Source organism: Mytilus edulis, chromosome 7 (genome assembly GCF_963676685.1).
Source record: "Mytilus edulis chromosome 7, xbMytEdul2.2, whole genome shotgun sequence".
Lineage (NCBI taxonomy): Eukaryota > Metazoa > Mollusca > Bivalvia > Mytilida > Mytilidae > Mytilus > Mytilus edulis.
Window position 1 is genome coordinate 70,018,088 of NC_092350.1, and position 20,768 is coordinate 70,038,855.

General features: G+C 34.3%; 1 protein-coding gene and 1 long non-coding RNA gene across 5 annotated transcripts; one reads left to right on the forward strand and one right to left on the reverse strand.

Annotated features, from left to right (window-relative positions):
• The first annotated feature begins 5,821 nt into the window (after nucleotides 1-5,821).
• On the forward strand, nucleotides 5,822-7,680 carry LOC139483609 (uncharacterized). Its single transcript, XR_011655045.1, has 3 exons — nucleotides 5,822-6,045; nucleotides 6,587-6,691; nucleotides 7,235-7,680. It is a non-coding gene; the product is annotated as an uncharacterized lncRNA (long non-coding RNA).
• A 1,661-nt stretch (nucleotides 7,681-9,341) lies between these two features.
• LOC139482086 (tetraspanin-7-like) lies at nucleotides 9,342-19,384 on the reverse strand. Of its 4 annotated transcripts, none has more exons than XM_071265738.1 (9): nucleotides 19,224-19,384; nucleotides 16,569-16,629; nucleotides 15,332-15,541; nucleotides 14,434-14,508; nucleotides 14,012-14,119; nucleotides 12,006-12,071; nucleotides 10,998-11,093; nucleotides 10,216-10,299; nucleotides 9,342-9,602 (listed from the first exon to the last, which is right to left on the reverse strand). In XM_071265738.1, the coding sequence occupies exons 2-9, from the start codon at nucleotides 16,626-16,628 to the stop codon at nucleotides 9,537-9,539; spliced, it is 765 nt and encodes a 254-aa protein (XP_071121839.1). In that variant the 5' UTR covers nucleotide 16,629; nucleotides 19,224-19,384; the 3' UTR covers nucleotides 9,342-9,536. The 4 variants fall into 4 exon arrangements, with proteins under 4 accessions (XP_071121839.1, XP_071121840.1, XP_071121841.1 ...); XM_071265739.1 differs by lacking the exon at nucleotides 19,224-19,384 and adding an exon at nucleotides 18,003-18,099; XM_071265740.1 differs by lacking the exon at nucleotides 19,224-19,384 and adding an exon at nucleotides 17,728-17,846.
• Between the last annotated feature and the right edge of the window lie 1,384 nt (nucleotides 19,385-20,768).

A 20,768-nucleotide genomic window follows, 5' to 3' on the forward strand; every position in this document is an offset into this window, starting at 1 on the left:
CTGAATACTCACGCTATTATACTTTGCGGGGATCTGAACGGGACAATTCTACAAACCAGAAATAATAAGCATGATCAATTATTAAAGGAATTCATTTTAGAACTTAACCTTACTGCTGATAAAGATAAATCTGACAGACAAACGTTCTTTCACCATTCAGGACAATCAAGTTCCCAAATAGATTATATCTTCTCATCTAAAGAAAACCTGTTTAAAAAGTATACAATATGGAATAATTCACCCTCAAATGTTTCTGCTCATGTGCCAGTATCAGTAGTAACTAACATGACCATACCAACTGGTGTAACCAAAGCCAATAAAGAAATCCAAACAGTTCATAAACTTCAATGGGACCAGACCGATCTCCCTCAATATATAGAATCTGTTCAGACTGAAGTCTCAAAGCTGCAACTGACGCAAAATCAATCCAGCAGTATCCAAAATTTCACAAAAGCCTTACTAACAGCCTCAAATAAAGCAGTACCAACCACACCCATCAAACTGAAAGGTCCAAAATGGAAGGCCTCACCTAGAGTAAAAAAACATCTAGAAAATTGCAAGCAACTATACTCAAAATGGAAATCCGAAGGCAAACAAGCAGACCATCCATTCAGGAAACAACTAAAAGCAGAAAAGAAAAATCTCCGCAGTCAACAAAGAAAGGAACATGCTGAAGATAGATTGAAGTTATATCAGCAAATTATGGATAATCCATCCACAGACTTATTCTACAAATTAATAAACAGGAATAGATCTAAACCTAGAACAAATTCAACTGGTATAGATATAGAGGGTGAACTAGAATTTAATCCTGCTATACAGAGAAAGGCATTCGCAAAGTACTATGAAGATCTTAGTATCCCAAAAGAATCAAAATTTGATAACTCATATCTGGAACTATGTCAAATAAGGCAGCATCTCGTGGAAGAAGTTCTATACAACCAACAAACAACAATAGAACCATACAAAGAAGATGACGTCTCCAAAGCTATAGACAATCTAAACAGTGGCAAATCACCTGATGAGTACGGACTATGTGCAGAACATCTAAAACTTGCTAAAGAAACAGTCACACCGACGCTTACAAAGATATTTAACAACATACTCATTAACAGAACTGTCCCAATCGAATTCAAGTCCGGAATTCTAACTCCAGTACTTAAAAAGGAAAAAAATCAATGCCTAGTCTCCAGCTATAGAGGAATCACTGTAACCCCGGTAATATCTAAACTCCATGAACTCTGTATCCTTGGCAAACTCAGTATTACTCCTAACACTGATCTACAATTTGGATTTACAGAAGGGCTATGTCCTCTAATAGCTAGTCTCATTATATCAGAATGCAAATGTGAACGGAAAAACAACACTCTCTATCTGGCTACTGTTGATGTCCAATCTGCCTTTGATGTAGTCCAGCATCTGATACTCCATGACAAAACGCTAGATAGGAAGATACACCCAGATCTATGGTTTGTCATCAAAGATCTATACTCTGGCCTTACTTCCAAAGTCAAATGGCAAGGAGAACTTAGTGACAGTTTTAATATACTCCAAGGAGTCAGGCAGGGTGGAATATTGTCAACTCATCTGTATAAAATATTTGTAGAGGATCTCCTTGTAGAATTAGAGAAAAACGCAACAGGATTCAGTCTGGGAGATATATACTGTGGAACGCCTACCTGTGCTGACGACATCGCTCTGATAAGCTCTGATCCAGCAGAACTACAAATAATGCTAAACACCATTGGAAGATATGCAAATCAACATCATTACAATATCCACCCAACAAAATCTAAAGTCATCTGCTACGGATCTGTAAAGAATCTCAGAACAAACACCTGGAACTTATCAGATAATTTAATTGAACTCTCCAATGAAACTACTCATTTAGGCCTAAAAAGATCAAGCAAAAAAGAAAATGAAGTAAATATAGAAGACCGTGTAAAATCTGCTCGAAGAACAAAATATGCCCTTATGAATTCAGGACTGCATGGTACAAATGGATTAAGCCCTAAAATCTCCTACACAATATATAGGACATATGTGCTACCAAGACTTCTATATGGTCTTGAAATCCTTTCTTTAACAAAAACTCAGATTCAGATCCTGGAGAGATTCCATATTGGGACACTGCGTGCAATACAAGCTCTTGCCACAAGAACAGCAAAACCTGCGGTATACTTACTTCTCGGAGTTCTCCCTGTAGAAGCAGAAATTCACAAGAGAAAATTGACATTTTTACATTCCCTTACAACCTGCTCCAACAATAAAATAAAAGAAATCATCAACAGACAAATTGCAGTGAACTTTGACAACAACAATAGCTTCTTCTTCCAATCTGCCTTATTACTAGCAAAATATAATCTACCGGATATCTTTGACAAAAACATTCCAATTCCATCAAAACTATCCTGGAAGAAATTAGTAAAAACAGAAATCTCATCCTTCTGGACCCTCAGACTCAAAGAGGAAGCTCACCAAATGTCTTCTTTAAAGTTCTTAAACCTCAACTTTGGCAATGCAAACTCAACTCATCCTGTATGGGACTCAGTAGAGCAGAATCTGATAGAGATTCGAAAAGCCTCGACTAAAGTAAGGATGCTGACAGGGACTTACATGGTGCAAGCCGACAAACACAAGTTCAGCCAATACACGATTGACCCCACATGCCTGCTATGCCACAGGGAAATAGAGGATATCTTGCATGTTCTTACACAGTGTCCTGCTCTATGCAATGAGAGAAAAGAATACTTCACACCCATTAAACAACTTGTGACTGAAAACTCTCCTCCTGGAACATGGGAACTGCTATTTAACAATAAACTAGCAGTTACGCAACTTGTATTGGACTGTACAAAATATATGAAACAACTTGGATTCAAAGAAGAGTTAATTCTTAAGCTAGAAACGTTTACCAGACACTTTTGTTTCAAGCTTCATTACAGAAGAATATCTCTACTGAAAAAGTTAGACGGCTGACAGTTATCATTAAGATATGGATGCTGAAACATAGACAATGAAAAAGTGAAACAGTAGTTAAACTTTTGTAAATTATCATTAATGTTACTATACATATAGATCACTATGTTTTGTAGCAAATATTTATTGTTATAAAGCTCTTAAGAAAGCTATTTTCTGGTAATATGATTGACTAATTATCTGAGCTATATGACTTCTGTAGATCGGTTTATCATTTTCATGTACATAATTTTATATTTTTATATGCTATGATTCGGTTTTTTCTTTTTCTACAATTCACTGTCTATGTATAGCGCACCACCACTGGATTTTACCTTGATGTAATATATTTTATCCCTGTTTCTTCCCCCCTTTTTTAATATTTTAATATTACCCGTTAAGGGGTGTTCCTTATAATAGGAAGCTTATACGAAGAAAAGAAAGAAAGTACATGTAGAGAGTGTTCATCGGGACAACTATACATGTATACGTGTACATTTCATATGTATAAACGTATAATTTTCATATGATAATTGATTCAAAGTTCATTATATATCTAGTGATTCATTACAGCTGATAATTTCGCAGTCAGGACTTTTTTCGAATACCGGTATGTAATATTGTTTGTTGATCATGATGCTATCAGTCCGAGAACAATCACGGTCTGTGTCAACGCGGTAGAAATCTTGAACGAGAGCTGCTGGTTTTTGAAAGAGCGATACATGTTCCGGTATTTTTATCAATAACATGGCGTCAATTTATGTTATTGTATATCTTTCAGATCATTTGTCATAATTTTAATTGAAATAAGGAGAAATTCCTGAAATTCTTAAAAAACAAAATTGTTTTTGAAACCCTACGGGAAATTACAACAAAGTGCTTCATTCAATGACGGATCGATGCAGTAAAATTAATAAACAACCATGTAGAAGGTACTTCCACAGTGGTGGATCTAGAAATTTTCATAAAAGGGGGGGGGGGCTCACTGACTGCCTTAAAAGGGGGCCCGCTGTAGTCTTGCTTCAACGATTCTTAATGTTGGAGACTGGAGAATGATGGAAGTTTAAATATATAGTCAAATGCATTAGGGAGCAACCATTTGATATCAATGTGTTTTTGTCTGAGTCAGAATACTTTTATCAGAGACCAGAATACTTTTTTAGGGGAAATAACAAACCCCACCCCTCCTTTGAAAATAAATGGTTGTTATATTAAGTTAGTGTTTATATAGTAAATAGGAAATAACGGCCCGCCAAATAATAGAAAAATTGAGATCAATAAGTGCACTTATAGCTACAAAGAATAAAGAAAAATTGAAAAAAAAACAGAGAGAGAAATTAAAGTATATAAAAATAAAGACCCCTTTTCCTACCATACAGACCCTCTGATATGACGGTTTCAACGATAAGTTGACGATAACGTTATCTGAGAAAGTGAGTGTTCCCCTATACCGACCGTTGTCATTTAAAGATAATGTATACAGTGACCATGGGTTGAACCAGGTGAAAACGATCTACCTTTACGAGCTTACATCGAATTGTATTACATACATTTATGTAAAAAAAACTTATTTTGCCTCATTACTTTCTAAGTACTTCTCGTAAGGGTTTTATAAATCTATATGTTCAAAGTTTTTGGATAATATATTTTGTTATATAACAATGATAATAAAATAAATAAACAAGCTCTGTTTTTAGACGGCAAGGTTTACAAAACAAGGACATAACGTGGGGAATAAATATCACTAAATTAAAATTGCAGTATCGTCTTCTTAGAGCAAACATTTAGACAAACTATTGCACGTTTATTTTATGCCTCGTTCAAACGGACATTTAATTCGAATTGAATTCGAATCGAATTCGCTTATCGCGTTCACACACTCTTCTTTTTAATTCGAATTGATTCGAATTGGCTAATTCGAATTATCCAATTCGCATCAGAAATACGCTTTTGTTAATACGAATTACAAGTTAACGTCGTTTGGACAGTAAAACGAATTTGACGCGCATTGTAATTCGAATTAGAATTGACGTTAGCACGTAAAACGTTTCGAATGCGAATTACGTGTGAACTCAACATTAGACCCAATCCTTTTTCATCTTCTCAACAGCTATACTTCACTATTGTTTTCTGTGTTTGTTTGTACGACAGAAGTGACAGAATGGTTGAATTCAAATGAGAATTGGACGATGGAAGGAATGGATGAGGGAAAGGCAACGACGAAATAGAATGGTTATTTAAAATTGAAGAGGACCAAAAATACCAGAGGGACATTCAAACTCATATGCATGTCGAAAATAAACTGACAATGCATGCAATGGCTAAAAAAGACCAATAGAGAAACTATAGTACAGAAACACATAACATTCAGAAACCTAAAGCCGACTGAGCAACACGAACCCCACCAAAAACTGGGGTTGATCTCAGGTGTTCCGGAAGGGTAAGCAGATCCTGATCAATATGTGACACCCGTCGTGTTGTTCATGTTATTACAAACCCGGAAATAATTTGAATTCGATAGATCACATTCGGGGGAAAGTCACGGGATTGTAGTTACGACATCAGGAATATATCCGTTATCATCAGCCTTTGGGCAAATAAAATATGTGCATCGATAGGGGACATTGTTCTTGTATTTTTCTGTATTTTTTTTTGCAAAAAAATATTTAAAAAAATACCGAACTCTAAATTCTAAAAGGGGAATTTCGTAAAATCCATAAAATTGAAAGTTTAACTAACCAACCAACGGAACAATTAGAAATCAACTGTCATATATTCATGACTTGGTAATGGTGGATTAAACCTGGTTTATAGCTAGCACAACCTCCCATTTGTATGACAGTTGTTTATAGTACATATAGTGCTCAAGTCAAAGAACAGAAGACAGTTATCAAATTGACCTTTAAGCATTGTTTGATAAGAAAGACTTGCACAACTTTTCATATTCCAAAATGGTTTCAAGTTTTTTTCTTGTCTGCATTTTTGAGACTTTATTACTTTCAAGTATATCCAGCGAGAATGTATCTACAGGTGATGAAAAATATGAAAAGATTTTCAAGGAACTTAATGATTTACGACATACCACTAGTAAGTATTTCTTCAATTAGAATTGATAGATTGGTATTTTAACTTTAACACCAATTTGAACACTTTTGTGCTATTTCGTGGTGGTAAGTTTTTATTGATAGAGGAAGCCAGAGTACCCCGCGGAGAGAACCTCCGACCTTCGGTAGGAAAACTAACGATCCCAGTCCAAGAGCACCTGCCCAGTGCAAGATTCGACCTCGCAACCTCAGTGTTGAATGGCCAGTGATATTCGGTAGTAGCTGGACTATACTTAGAGCACTCGGTGTGCGAGGCCCCTCCAATTAAGAAGGATACGTCCTTTGTTTCTGAGCTATTTGCGCTCAGATGCTATAGTCGTAAAAAAACCAAAATTGTCCTATAGATTATATAAAAACGACAAAGCATAATACACAAACATATAAAGAAAAAAGCAAAAGGGTACCCTGAAATATGGAAAAAAATATATAGAATAATGGGCAAATAAATAAGAATAAAGTATGTACACTGAAATGAAGACCCCTTTGAGACCCTCTTTGATTGTATTTTTTTTTTCATTTTTCAGCTTTCGTGGTACAGCAAAACAAACTACTCCAACAAAAACTTGCTAAAGTAGAAGAAAACGATTCGGCAAGATGTGAAAATAGTAGAAAACGATTTGCTTCAGTTGGTAAGCATAGAAATAAAAATGTATCATTTACTTTAAGATTTCAAAGAATTGAGAACTCAAAATATATTGATCATTATCTTTATCAAACTAATATCATTTGACTGACAACAAATCCACTAATTACAGTGTTGGTGATACCCGCAGGAATCTCTTGCTCAGCAGTGATGGCATCAATCTGACAAGAAAAATATAACAACCAAAACATGAGGATAGTTATGTCATGTATCCAAATAAGTAAGACATCACGAGACTTTAGTGACGTATCGACCCGCGATTTTGTGTCAATTTGTCCCATGTATAAAATGCATAGGTGCTTCCATGAAGTTTAATTTTTCTCATTAATCTGACCCATTTTTCTAACTTTTGCAGCTATATCACTCCAAATTTTGTCTAGTTTTAGGCCCCTACTATGCAAAAGGGATCGTCTCTCTTTTAACAAATTTTAAGATAAAATTTTCGAACAAATAAACAGTTAACACGCATACACACAAAAAATAGACATAAAGGGAAGGATATCTATTTTAATCATTTTATTTTTTTCAGATTTCCTAAGTGTTTTCTTCACTGTTGAAAATAACAACGACATGTCACTCGGTGATAACCAAGTTATTGCGTTCGACCACGTCGTAAGTAATGAAGGTAGTGGTTATGACACCTCAAATGGTATTTTTACTGCACCAACAAACGGAGTTTACGTATTCCACGTTCAAATTCGGGGAAATGAAGACCATACCTGTTTGGTAGATATTGTTAAAAAAGGGAACCGGCTGATATCAATCTGGGTTACATCAAATACGTCCGACAGCAGTATGGCGGTGGTTCGCCTTAATAACGGGGACAAAATTTGGATTCGGAACCGTCACTTCGACAGTCGCAGTTGCGTCCTTGATGATTTGTCCAGTTTTTCTGGATTTTTACTTTACCAGTAATATGAATTATGAATAAAATGCTTTTTATACCCCACCTACGATAGTAGAGGGGCATTATGTTTTCTGGTCTGTGCCTCCGTTCGTCCGTGCGTCCGTCCGTCCGTCCGTTCGCTTCAGGTTAAAGTTTTTGGTCAAGGTAGTTTTTGAAGAAGTTGAAGTCCAATCAACTTGAAACTTAGTACACATGTTCCCCATGATATGATCTTTCTTATTGTAATGCCAAATTATAGTTTTGACCCCAATTTCATGGTCCACTGAACATAGAAAATGATAGTGCGAAGTTCAGGTTAAAGTTTTTGGTCAAGGTAGTTTTTGATGAAGTTAAAGTTACATCAACTTGAAACTTAGTAAACATGTTCCCTATGATATGATCTTTCTAATTATAATTCCAAATTATAATTTTGACCCCAATTTCACGGTCCACTGAACATAGAAAATGATAGTGCGAGTGGGGTATCCGTGTACTATGGACACATTCTTGTTAAGTCATGTTTTGACAAGTTATTCAAACAAAAACAAAAACAACAAAAAACATAAAACATAAAACAATAACCAAGATAATTGTGTAATTTCCAGGAGTATCTATACACCTCCGCTTTTAGAAACGGATGGTATATAATTATGAGTGTCCATCTGTTTTCCTTCAATATTTTCCAACAGGGAATGTCTCTGGTCCCACTTTTGTATCCATACTAATGTTGAACTTCTTTGTCTCCTATTGCGACTGTTTTGTTTAGAAGAGCATGATCTATTTTTTTGTTTGTAAAATAGGAGTCGTCGGAAAATTGAACCATCAACAGGTCAAACAATTTTAAACCCAAGAGCGAGTGCATAAAATATTTGTGTGTGTCGAAATCTTTAATTTCACATGTTTCCAACAGTTTCATACGATGTATCAATGAAAATAGTACAGTATAAAACTGAAGTTGATAATACTCATCTTTGGGGACGTAAAACGAGATAAAAAAAACCTAACTCTTGTAATTGAGTCAGACGAGCATAAACTCCTTGCAACCAATCCACAACGCGAACATGCGTCATCGATTAAAATGCCCGGACGATGATGACTAGACGACCTGCTGGTTTTAGAGAAAGATATTCGTGGGTAAACGATGGTAGTAACTATCACTCTATTGGAAGAAAGGTGGCCCTGGAGGTATCAGTAAAAGAATTTAGAAGACTTCAATAATTGTCGTCATCAATTTCTCCGCACAATCTACGTAAGCCTCTTGGTTTTTTGGGGGTTGTTTTATAGAAAAATTACACTTACCGGGTGCACTTGAGTCAATGTCAGCACAATATTACTAGTATTAGAACTATAATATATTGCTATAATTTTGTTGTGTGTTTCCTGTTGTATGTTTTTTTTTATTACACATGTTACATATCTATTGCCTGTGTATATATATGGGATTGTTTATACATTGTAATGATATTGGTGAATGTTAGTATATATTTATGCCCTCCTGGGGCCCTTATTTGGTGTAAAGGAAAACTATTCTTTTCTAGGCTATTCTGTAGTTTTTATTGATAAAATACGTGTAAAATGTGCAACCCGGGCATTATCAGGCTATAGAAACGTTTATAAAATAGAAGCTCATCACATGATCTCATTTATCCAAACGTGTTATATTCATATTTGCAAACATCAGTAGCCTGCTAAGATAAGCATCTATGGAGAATTAATAAGTATAAATTTGGAAGATTAACAAACACCGATGTTTTCGATAAATTTTAATTACAAATCTCAACAGATCACAGCCAAGTCTTACAACGAAAATAATGTTACAACTTATATTTTGTTCAACTATCAAACTTTAACAAACTAACAATGTACATGCATATCTTTATAAAAGAATATATTTATATTTCACAACAATTCAAATAAAAAAACAGTGTAAGAAATATCAACATAGTTAAACTCTTAGGTCATCATCATCACTTTTTTTCCAAGCGGCACATGCCAAAAATATACCAAGTAACTGAAATTCAAAATAATAGCAATGAATTAAAAATGATTAACAATTATTAACGTTAATTATATACAATTCAATGGTATACATTGGTGTTTTATCATATAAGTACAGTACACAAAATATCTCACCAAAACCAAAATAAATAGAAAAGTAGTTAAATTTAAATAATATCATCATCTCCACTCCGCTTCCATGCTGCACAGGCCAAAAATATACCAAGCAACTGAAATAAATGCAGAGATGAATAAAATATTTATCATGCAGCTTTTCGATCAAAGAGAGATAACTCTAATTTGAAATACTTTCTTACTCTCGTTCCCAAGTTCTAAAAACTAAAACAAAACAATCTTTTCCAAAATTTCATTACTTTGGATCTAACTGTTTACATAAGGGACTATTTCCTTTTGCTCATCAACTTTCCATTAATTTCTTATAGATCTATTCACGAAGCTGTCATAGTGAAAATAAACTATAATTATAATTTTTATAATGAAACAGAAATTGACTCTGACTGAATACATCATCATTATAACCCAGATAATATTAGTGTTAAGATACTTTATTAAAAACAAATACGAGACTAATTAAAAACTTTTATCGTGACTTTATCTGTTCTTACCTGAAACATGGCTACACCAACTCCTGCACCTATCAGAAGGGTAATGTGAGACTTTATTTGGTTTTCCATTTGATCGTAACAACCCTGAAAGAAGAAAAAATACACCTTATCCATAAAGTGCATAGTAGCAATTTAAAGGAGAAATCTAAAATCGATGGCAAAGATTTGTCACAGTGCTGACTGAAATATATTGTATAATTGTATATGCACCATTTATAGTGTACGAAAATTACTTTCACTTGCATGACGACTACAACAACGTGGTACAAAGAAAAAAAGATAGATAAATGCGCACAACCAAACTTGAGTACAAATGCTTTTTTTTTTTTATCCTAAATGTCATATTTGTGGCATTCAACTACAGTCACATAATATAAAGAATATTAAGACATAAACTTCATACTTGCCGGATTATTACAATTAAAGTCACAAAGCCGAAAAACATAAAATTCTAAATTTCATACTTATGGTATCCGAACTAAAGTCAAACAGCAAGCCTAAAGTCCAAGGCTACGATTTTTAATCTACAGTTCAAACACTTTAAAACTTGAATCTTATTCCCATGATACCCAATCTTAAGTTTATAGTCAAGCAATAAAGGTATATCATTCTAAACCGTATGGCATTCAAACTATAACCACAAAGTAAAATAAATTGAATCATTGTTTTCAAAACTTAAGTCACACCTTTAACGGTCGTCTATAAGTAATGGAGTTTCAACTTACAGCATACACATTGCCTGTACTAATCGTAAATAGACTAACTGTTAGTTTCGGACTTACCTGGTCATACAAGTTTTTAAATGGTTTTACTTTTGCCTTTGCTTCTTTTTGGCATTCCTGTTTATTTGACCCACAACATGAATCCGGAACAAGTTTCTAAAAAAGTTTTAAATGTATCCAGTATTCAGTAAGAATTGTTATAGCTTTTAATCTTATAAATGCTATTCAATCCAATGGTTATTTCAGATATAACGGAAGCATCTATTGAATCTACTAGTATTTACAACAGACAGTTAAATTGTCCTCCCCCCTTTCGATGAAGAGGAAAGGACGATAACTCTGTCTGTAAGGGAGATTGATTTCACAATTGTACATTCATTGCGATTGTATGTATGGTCGCTATAGTTCAGCATTGCTAACTCATTTTGGTTGAATGGAGACGATTAAGGGACCTCAGCAACAACTCATTCAGGGGTCCTGAGGTCAATATATACTTCATTTTCTAGCGGTAGTCGAAGTTTCCTCCTATTATCTCAGTCGATTTACTTTACAGAACCTACGAATTGAATTTAATTTTAATTTGTTAGTCTTGAATATGTATGTAAAATTTGCCGCTTTGACATTCTGCAACAGTCAATCTAACATATTTTTGTTTCCAGTTTGCTCAAAAGAGTTATTACAACCACTTATCTTACCCTTCCGGAGGACCAAACATCATCCACAGTTTTGATTGGGACGTGTTGCTCAGTTTATTTTGTGTTTTGTGTATTATTGTGCATGCGTCTTTTTGTCGTTTTTCGTTTTTAAGTCATGGCATTATCAGTTCGTTTTTGGCGACTTCTGAATTTGAATAACCCTATGGTATCTTTAGCCTCTCTGTACTTGTTTCACCTATTGTGTATCTTCACGACTATATCAACCAATCAGATCTTTGCTTGAAGGGTGCTCTTTTTAAATGAAAAATCCTGTTCCATATCTAACGAAATAGGGAAATCCTGTTCTATATATATAGATGTATCAATGAAGTCATCGGAAATAAATTTTACGGGATGTTTTATGTTAACTTACGTCATCAGCAAGTGGTATTTTCATTACAGTGTAGTCTGTAAAGTTGCGTTCGCCACAACATTTTAACTGAAAAAGAAAAATGGGGCGTCGAGATAGATATGGCAGGTTCTTGTTTGTTGTTCAAACGGAATCATCACATGATTCTATTACAATTTAAGTTTTTGAACATCAAAAAGTAGCGCATTTTTGGGCCTGTCCCAAATTAAGTCAGAAGCCTCTGGCCTTAGTAAGTCTTGCATATTTTTTGGTTTTAAATTTTAGTTCATTCATATTTTTTGGAGTTAAGTGTGGCGTCCATTTTAACTGAAGTATTACATAATTTTATTTAGAGGCCAGCTATGGACCATCTCCGGTTGCGGGATTTTCTCGCTGCGTTAAAGACCCATTGGTGGCTGTTATCTGCTCGTTTGTCGGGTTGCTGTCTCTGTGACATATACCCCATATTCATTCTCAATTTTATTATTAGCAGTGACGCTTTTTCAGAGTACATTTTATTATATCGTTTAACTATCAGTGGTAATTTTAGACGTGGTGTATATATTATTCAAATTATTAGTGCGTAAATCATTAACTGACTAGGATTGCCATTGTTCCTGACGAAGGACGGGGGTACTCTCCGGGAACTTCGACTCGCTTCTTTAATAAGAAATGGCAGCCACGAAGTAGTGTTAAACACACAAAAAATCAACCAATCAATCATATTTCCAGATAAAATTTCTGCATATCTTAATTTTGCGACGAGTTTTTTTATGACGATCTTGACGGTTCTTGCACGGTCGGTACTGCATATCATTTGTTTCTTTTAAAAACCCTAAATAAAAAATATTGACAGGGCCGTAACTACCTATGAGGCAGGCGAGGCAACTGCCTCCCCTGAATTTTCTACACCAAAAATTTTATTAAATGAAATATTAACAATATGTAGTCCTACACGAATAACTTGAATACACATGTTTACAGTGTTAACAGTGATATCATGATATGTGATGTTTCCGGATTTTTGATCGAAACGGTGAACCATTTTAGTATTTGTTTCAGTATTTTGTGTTATGTTGTGTGGCCTTCCATCTGTTATTCAATATTTCCTATGTTGTACGAGAACGCATAAGAAACTTGGCTTTCCACAATTTTAAATAAAACTAATCACATTTATTTAGGGGCTCAATTAAGCAGAGGAAGTTCCCTTTGTATTGTGAATCTTTTATGATATCGGAAATTCGTTACCGGCTGAATCAGCTGTTGGATATTTTTGTAACGTGTCTAGTCAGACAGTACGTCTGCCGATCGTATGAGAACATTATGGTAAATGCCTTAGTAGTAAAACACTCACATTCGTTGTAGTTCTATACATGTCTGTTCAGCTTTCTACGATATTGAAATTCAAGGTCCTCGATAAAAAAAAATATCTTGCGTTCTACTGATTATCTTGCTTTAGGCCTATATAATTTTTTTTAACTTACCAGTTTGATTTTTAACAAAAATATCTTTAAAAACAGATAACAATCGTTTGCAAAACAAATTTTTTCCATGTTCAAGTCTTCCTGATGAGTCTTAAAGTAAGGAAATCGAAGGAAAACGGGTAATTTTAAGCCATTTTATTGAGAGAGAGAGAAAAATCGACGGTAACAATATATTTAATGTTAATGATTATAGTTCAAAGTACGGCTTTCAAGACACAGCCTTGGCTAACCCCTAACACCAATCTCAGTTTGTTTTTGCATAAAAATTGCTCCCAGGTTCAAGCAATACTGAGGAGTGTTAAGGAAAACAGGTAATTTTTAGCCATTTTATTGTGGAAACAAATCAGCCGGGGCTGTGCCCCCAACCCCCTATCTAAGGGGCCTCAATCCGCGGCCCCAAACCCATGCTTCCCCTGAATTCAACCCCTGGTTACGGCCCTGTATTGATAATTCTATATAACATCAATTTTAGCGAAATTTAAAGAAGCAAAAGTACACAATTATTTTGGGGGTCTATATTCTATATTCATTGGTCTTTGCACTAACCCAGCTCTGGATCCCGTCCCATCCTTTATTGACCAGTTCACTCGTCTTATTTTTCGAATCGTACTCCGAAAGAGATTCTCTTAATACAGTTTGTAGCGTGTCGTCTACCTAAAACAAACAAAATAGTGTAGTTAGGTCTTTGTCGTGGTCCACGTTTTAGTAATTAAATTTATTGAAAATAAAAATTTGGAAAAATTACAGTATTAAAAAATATTTTTATAGTGTAAGAAATTATGAATCTTATTTCTACTCCTACAAAAAAGAGAACAGCTCGGCGAGCCTCACTTTTCATTCTGTTTCGTAAGCTAGTCAAATAAAGTATATATCTTCCTGAAGTATACGAATATCGAATATATATCTTTGATATATTTTTATAATTCAATTGTTTATTTATAAGTCAATTAATTTTTTTAATAACTTACTTTTCCTTTGTAAACAGCAGCAATGATTCCTGCAGAAAATTCACCAAGGAACACAAGCACCACGCATCCCATGTACTGAAAATGAAAATAAACAGGTATTGTATATATATGTGGTGCAAGATGACGTTATGAATATAATGTTTCATTTAAGAATTGAATGCTGCTTTTTGTAAATTTATTGGGGTGTAAAAGCGTTGACCGAAGTACACTTTGTATGAAGCGCGGAAGCGCTCCATACTAAAAATGTGCGCACGGTCAACGCTTTTACAACCCTATAAAGTTACAAAAAGAAGCATTCAATACTTATAATTACATTTTTTTTAGCTAGAATCATGAAAACACGATTTTTATCAAGTTTTCATTTAATTTACCTGTGCACTTTATTGTGGGACCTCGTGTCATCATGAATGATAAATGTTATTGTCTAATACAATTGTTTCAGGAATAGCACGAGATGTGCAGTTGGCCAATCAGAATAACGTATTATAATGAAACAAACATCTAATGTAATTATTTGTTGTTGGTCCTAAATGATTTTTCACTGCATTACAAGAAAATTATTAGTACTAATAAATTAAAGAAGATGTGGTACGTTGCCAACGAGATAACTCTCCACTAGAGACCAAATTACACTTACAATGTGCAAAGTTTGTCTTAATTTATATATTCAGTACTAGGTATGTTCACCATGCAAAGTATTGGGAAATAATGAAGTAACTTAAGAATAGCCATATAGGTCCTGCTGAAAATTGTAAATTATGTTGAATGTTGACCCGAGGCGAAGTCAAAGTTGAATTTCCAGGATACGTTACAATATGTTTGCCTAAATTTTCAAGTGAGAATTAGTATTAGGTATTAGGTATAATCATTTGACATTGTATCATATACTTTGACTTACCAGTGCCAAAAAGAATTTGATCTGCTTGCATCCACCAATAAAACCAAACAGACCGACAAGCAAAACGAATATACCAAAGCCTATTAATATGTAAGCAGCAGTAGATATATACTTGTCTCCGGAGTTCAGTTCTATTACATGTTGTATGTTTAGTAAATTAGGATTTACTTTTAGAAATATTCCTACGCCAAGTACAAATACTCCTGTGAGCTGAAACAGAAAGCTATTGATAGTGAAAATGCAATGTAAAGAATTTTGTTGTTTTCCCAACGGAAACTGTTAGTGCTTATATTCTATAGCTCAAATTACATCAATAAGGTGTCGAAGGCATAATACATTACAAACAACAGCATTTTCGTGAAGTTTACATAAATTTGAATAAAACATTAAACACACAACACAACATAACAAAACACAACACAACAACACAATACAACACAACACAACAACAACAACAACAACACAACAACAACACAATACAACACAACACATAAAAAACATATAGCTCAAGTGGCCCCTATCCTCAGTCTGATATAATAACTGTTTAATTAAGAATTCGATAGATTTCACTTGCTGACTTGTAGTTAGATCTAGAAAATAATAATTAGAAAGAATTTTAAGCAACCAGAAAATTTCTCTGCAAAGGCTTAGTTTTCCGACAAAAGTCACTTAAAGCTGAGACTACTATAACTGTGTTATAGTAATCTCAGCTTAAACAATAATGGAAAATTTGTCTTACCATAGCATTTAGTTTTTGTGTTTGCAATGTCTACTTTTATCATTTTGTATGTCACCGTGTAAGTAACAACCAAATTGTTGAGTCATTTATTTTCGTGTGTTACAATTTTCGTGTATTGAAGAAAAAAATATTTTCGTGGATATTTGATTTTGTGATTTTGCCAAAATCTGCAAACATTTCAATAGAAAATTGATTATTCGTTAAACAGTTGATTCGACGTTCCGTATGTACACTCATAATCCACGAAAAATGGTTGCCAACGAATAAATATGAATATGAATCCACAGTATATATATATATATATACATTCTCCCAATAGGAGGCATCTTCGCTAGCCAAGGGTTACGATCAACTCCCGTTCTCTTCACAGAACGGGAGTGGATCGTAACCCTTGGCTAGCGAAGATGAATAGGAGGGTGCATTAAGTCCCTATGTATCTTGGTCACAAATAAGTATTATAGTACCTTTAATTCTTCAAAGTTAATAATAAATACTTACAACAAAAAGTATGTTGAATGTCACAAGGACACAACGAGCAAATCCATCACAACAACCCATTCTGGAAGTAAAATTAATTCACATGTTTCAATATCATTAAGAAATAGAACCAGTTCTGTATAATTACATAACTGATGGAAGAGAAATGGCAGAATACAAAGCTGATTACTTTAATAACAGTTTTTTTTCTCATGTTTTCAAAAAGTTAATAGCAATCAATCAGAGTCTTTCGGCTGCCTCGTTACTCGAGCATTCGGTCCAGTATTACATTTTGTTGTATGCATAGTTTTTTTTTTCTTTTTTTCAGAACCTAATAGTATACTTACACGATTAACATATATGATCTCTTTGTGTTTTTCAATTTGTTTAATTGTGTACTATTAAAGGGTAGATGTTTTATTGTTTCTGTTTAATTTATGTACAAAAAGTCATCTTATTGCAAAAGACTTGTGCATTAAAGGGTAGATGTTTTATTGTTTCTGTTTAATTTATGTACAAAAAGTCATCTTATTGCAAAAGACTTATGCTAAAAATTGCATTTCAAGACAAGTCATTGAATCACCTGAGATTGACCCAATTTTTTAGCAGTGCTTAGTGTATAGTTTTCTGTGTTGTGTTTTGTGTATTGCTGTATGCCTGTCTGTCTGTCTGTTTGTCTTTTTCTTTTTTAGCCAGCCGTTTTCAGTTTATTTTCGACCTATGTGTTTGAATTTCCCTTAATCGGTATTTTCGCCTCTCTTTTCAGTGGCGGATTCAGGGGGGGGGGGGTTCCGGAGTTGAAACCCCCCTTTTTTTTGGCCGATCAATACATTTGAATGGGAGCATATAGTTGGAACCCCCTTTTACTCTGTGTTGGGATCCCCCCCCCCTTTTAAAATGGCTAGATCCGCCACTGCTTTTGCATATATACACAGCACCGACAGAATAAAAGATATTCTTGTTCCTCGATATAAATATTTCATGCTTTTCCTAATAGTCGGTCGAATATGTTTGAGATACCGAAATCAACGACCACTTATGGGCAAAAATATTATGTTGGATACACGTTTATGAGATGTGTTTTTCTGAAACAATTTTTAAAAAAATCCATGAATCTAATGGGTTATTACAGACATATTTGAAACATATAATTCGCTTGGAATAAAAAAGAAATACTTACTTTCTCCTTTTTAATTTGATATACTTTCCCAGAAACTAAAACTTATCAAACGACTTTTCTAGCAAATATGATTTTTAGTGATCATGATAATCATCAGACAAAACTAAAGTCCAATGTCCTTATTCCTGTACGTAATACGCGTACGCCCCTTTCACTTTTTGACGCAAGATAGAAATTCTGGAATCCTTAAACAGTGATTAAATACATCTACATTACAAGTTTTTCCAAGTGGTCAATTTATTTCCCGTATTTTCAAGTACATATCCAATACTTACCTTTTACTTATACTGAAAAGACCAAATGTCTGTAAAATTCTCTATTTAACCAATTAATCAGGTCAAAACCCGAGTTATGTCGTCATCACTATCTAATCATAATTTCTGATATGAATAATTATCCGGTGATTGATAAATCAGAAAATTTCATATTTATACATATAGGGTTCACAGATAACTTAAATGTGGCGCATTATCTAATTGGTGATATATGCGTAATAAAGAAATATGTTCATCCCAGCTCCAACTGCCATATTAGGGTGTACACCCCTCCTACCCCCCCCCTTTTCCCCCCAACAAAAAAACAAACTTGGAATATTCCAACTGTGTTAGTCATTGGCTATGAACTAGCTTTCAGATTTTAGTAGTTCGAGTACTTTTCGGTGCTTTGTGTCTATTGTTTAATTTTATGTTAGTTTTTTATGTGCCTCGATTGTATTCATCTTTGGGGTAAGCGAAATGCAACTATAATTTTACAGTTTGTTCTTACGTTGCACTGTTACACCACGGACGGTTGAGCGCTCATAAACATGTTTAACCCCGCCACTTTTTTGTCAGGTCAGGAGCCATGCAGTTGTACAGTGGTTGTCGCTGTTTCATGTCTGTCGTATTGAGTGTGTTCGTTAATTGTTTTTGATAAATCAAGCTGTTTTTTTACTCGTTTGAATTGTTTCACATATTTCATGTCGACCGGGGGCTTTAATTACGGACTATACGGTATGGTTTTTTTCTTGTTAAAGTCCATAATTTGGCCTGTCATTTCTTATTACCACTTAATTTAAACTTTAGAGGATAGTTGTCTCATTAGCATTCATTTCACATCTTCTCATTTTCAAAGGAACCACCATTTAACTTTAAGTTGGGGTGGGGTTGGTGGGTGGGAAGGGGGGTTCCTAAAAGATATTCTGATACATGATTTGATAAAAACAATTATTGTGGTCAAGCAGATTCCAAAAAATTTTTATTCTGAATCCAGTTTTTATCCCTTTGTCCCATACCTTATAGTGTTAAATTTGAAAAAAAATGACTGATAACGTCGAAAAACTAAAAATAAAAGCGCGAAAAAAATGTTTGACTCAGACAAATAACTACACTCCCCCTTATCCTGAATTTAAGTGGTTGTTCTCTTATACAAAAGTAAAACGACATTTTCAACGACTAGTGAAGTAACGTGTGCAGTGTACAACAAACAAACAAACAAACAAACTAACAAAATCTTACCGTTATCACTTTTTGTTTGACCTCAATGGTCAATGTTCTTGACTCCAGTTAGATTTCAAATTCAAGTCTAGTCATTTGGTTGTTAACTGCATGCACTCAAACGAATTAAAAATAGATCATCAAACAGCTTGACATGTATCGTATTAAATAGGAAACGATATCATATGACAAATTAGGCAATTTGGTGTTTGAGGGCAAAACAGTATAAGAAAACAATTAGATGATCTCTATTTTGTAATTTTTATCAACTTGCCACTTTTTCATAGATCCTATAGCTATTTCTTAACCCTCTTTCCCACATATCCACTTTTTGTATTCTCTATTATCCTACATCTTCATTTTAAATTCCTATATCACGCATCCCAAGAGCGTGCGAACCCTCTGTCTCCCTTTTCAGTGATCTCGTACATCATCCCGCAGCATTTCTGATTCTAAACGGTAAATGTCTATTGTCATATTCGTACTTGACCTGTATGTTATGCCAAATGGTCAACGACGTTGAATTTATATTAAAACATAAAACTAAAACAAACGATTTATGAGGAAACTAAGGGGGGTAACTCTAGATTAAGTCGATTAATTTTTTTCGGCCTGTAGTTGCTAGTCCTTGGCATCATGGCAATATTTATGAAGAAGGTACTTCAGTTTTCACCTGTATAAACAAAAACAAAAATGTAAACAGATAACTGAGGGGCATAACTTTTGACCACAATACTAGTATAAAGGGATATTTAAAAGGACCACTGCGGTCCGTATTTTTGAGTCTGTCCAAGGTCAAAAGCATATGGCCTTTATTAGTCTTGCTTAGTTTTTTTCTAAATTTTAGTTCATTTGTACATGTTTCAGAGTTTAGGGTGACGTCCATTTTCATTGAAATAGTACACAATCTTGGCAAGGGGCCAGCTTAAGCCCGCCTCTGTGAGATGGATTTTCTCGCTGCGTTGAAGACCCATTGGTGGACTTGCCTGTCTGTGTTCTCCTCTTTGATCGGGTTGTTGTCTCGTTGACATATTCCCCATATTCATTCTTAATTCAATTCTAGAGAAACTCCTCCTGGTAGTGTTTTTCGATGGCTTAAGGTAGTACCTAACACTACAGGGAGATAACTCTGTAAAATCAGCTAAACGTTTTAATAACGTTGTGTTGTTAAGGGAATATTAAGCTTCTCAATGATCAAAATAAGTGTTTGTCAAACTGCTATATAACCAGTGTAATTTTTCTGATAAAATGGTTGGTTCAAATTTTTTGAAATTTTTATATTTTTGTAAAAGGGTCAAAGTAATACTTTGTCAAAATTTTAAGAAAATGTCGTTAAGTAAGATTCTCAAATTGGTCATAAAAAACGATTTTATTTATGTGTCACCATAGGAAATCAGCGCATGTTTGGTTATGTGTAATATTTTGTCAAGCAGCAGGACACCTATGGAAAATTCCGACGAAAAATTGTTGTTGAGAGGGTTCTTATGGTAACATGTCGAAATCACAATGGTTATCGGATTTTGCCCCTGTGTAAGTATACGTACATTAATCTGTATGTTTTGTAAC

Bases quoted from the DNA above. Each gene is read 5' to 3' on its own strand.
- LOC139482086 (XM_071265738.1), bottom strand. From the start codon at position 16,628: ATGGGTTGTTGTGATGGATTTGCTCGTTGTGTCCTTGTGACATTCAAC. The intron at 12,072-14,011 runs GTTAGTGCAAAG...TTTCTTTTTCAG, and splicing joins GGGACGGGATCCAGAGCTGG to TTAAAATGTTGTGGCGAACG. The intron at 9,603-10,215 runs GTAAGAACAGAT...TTTGAATTTCAG, and splicing joins TTGGTGTAGCCATGTTTCAG to TTACTTGGTATATTTTTGGC.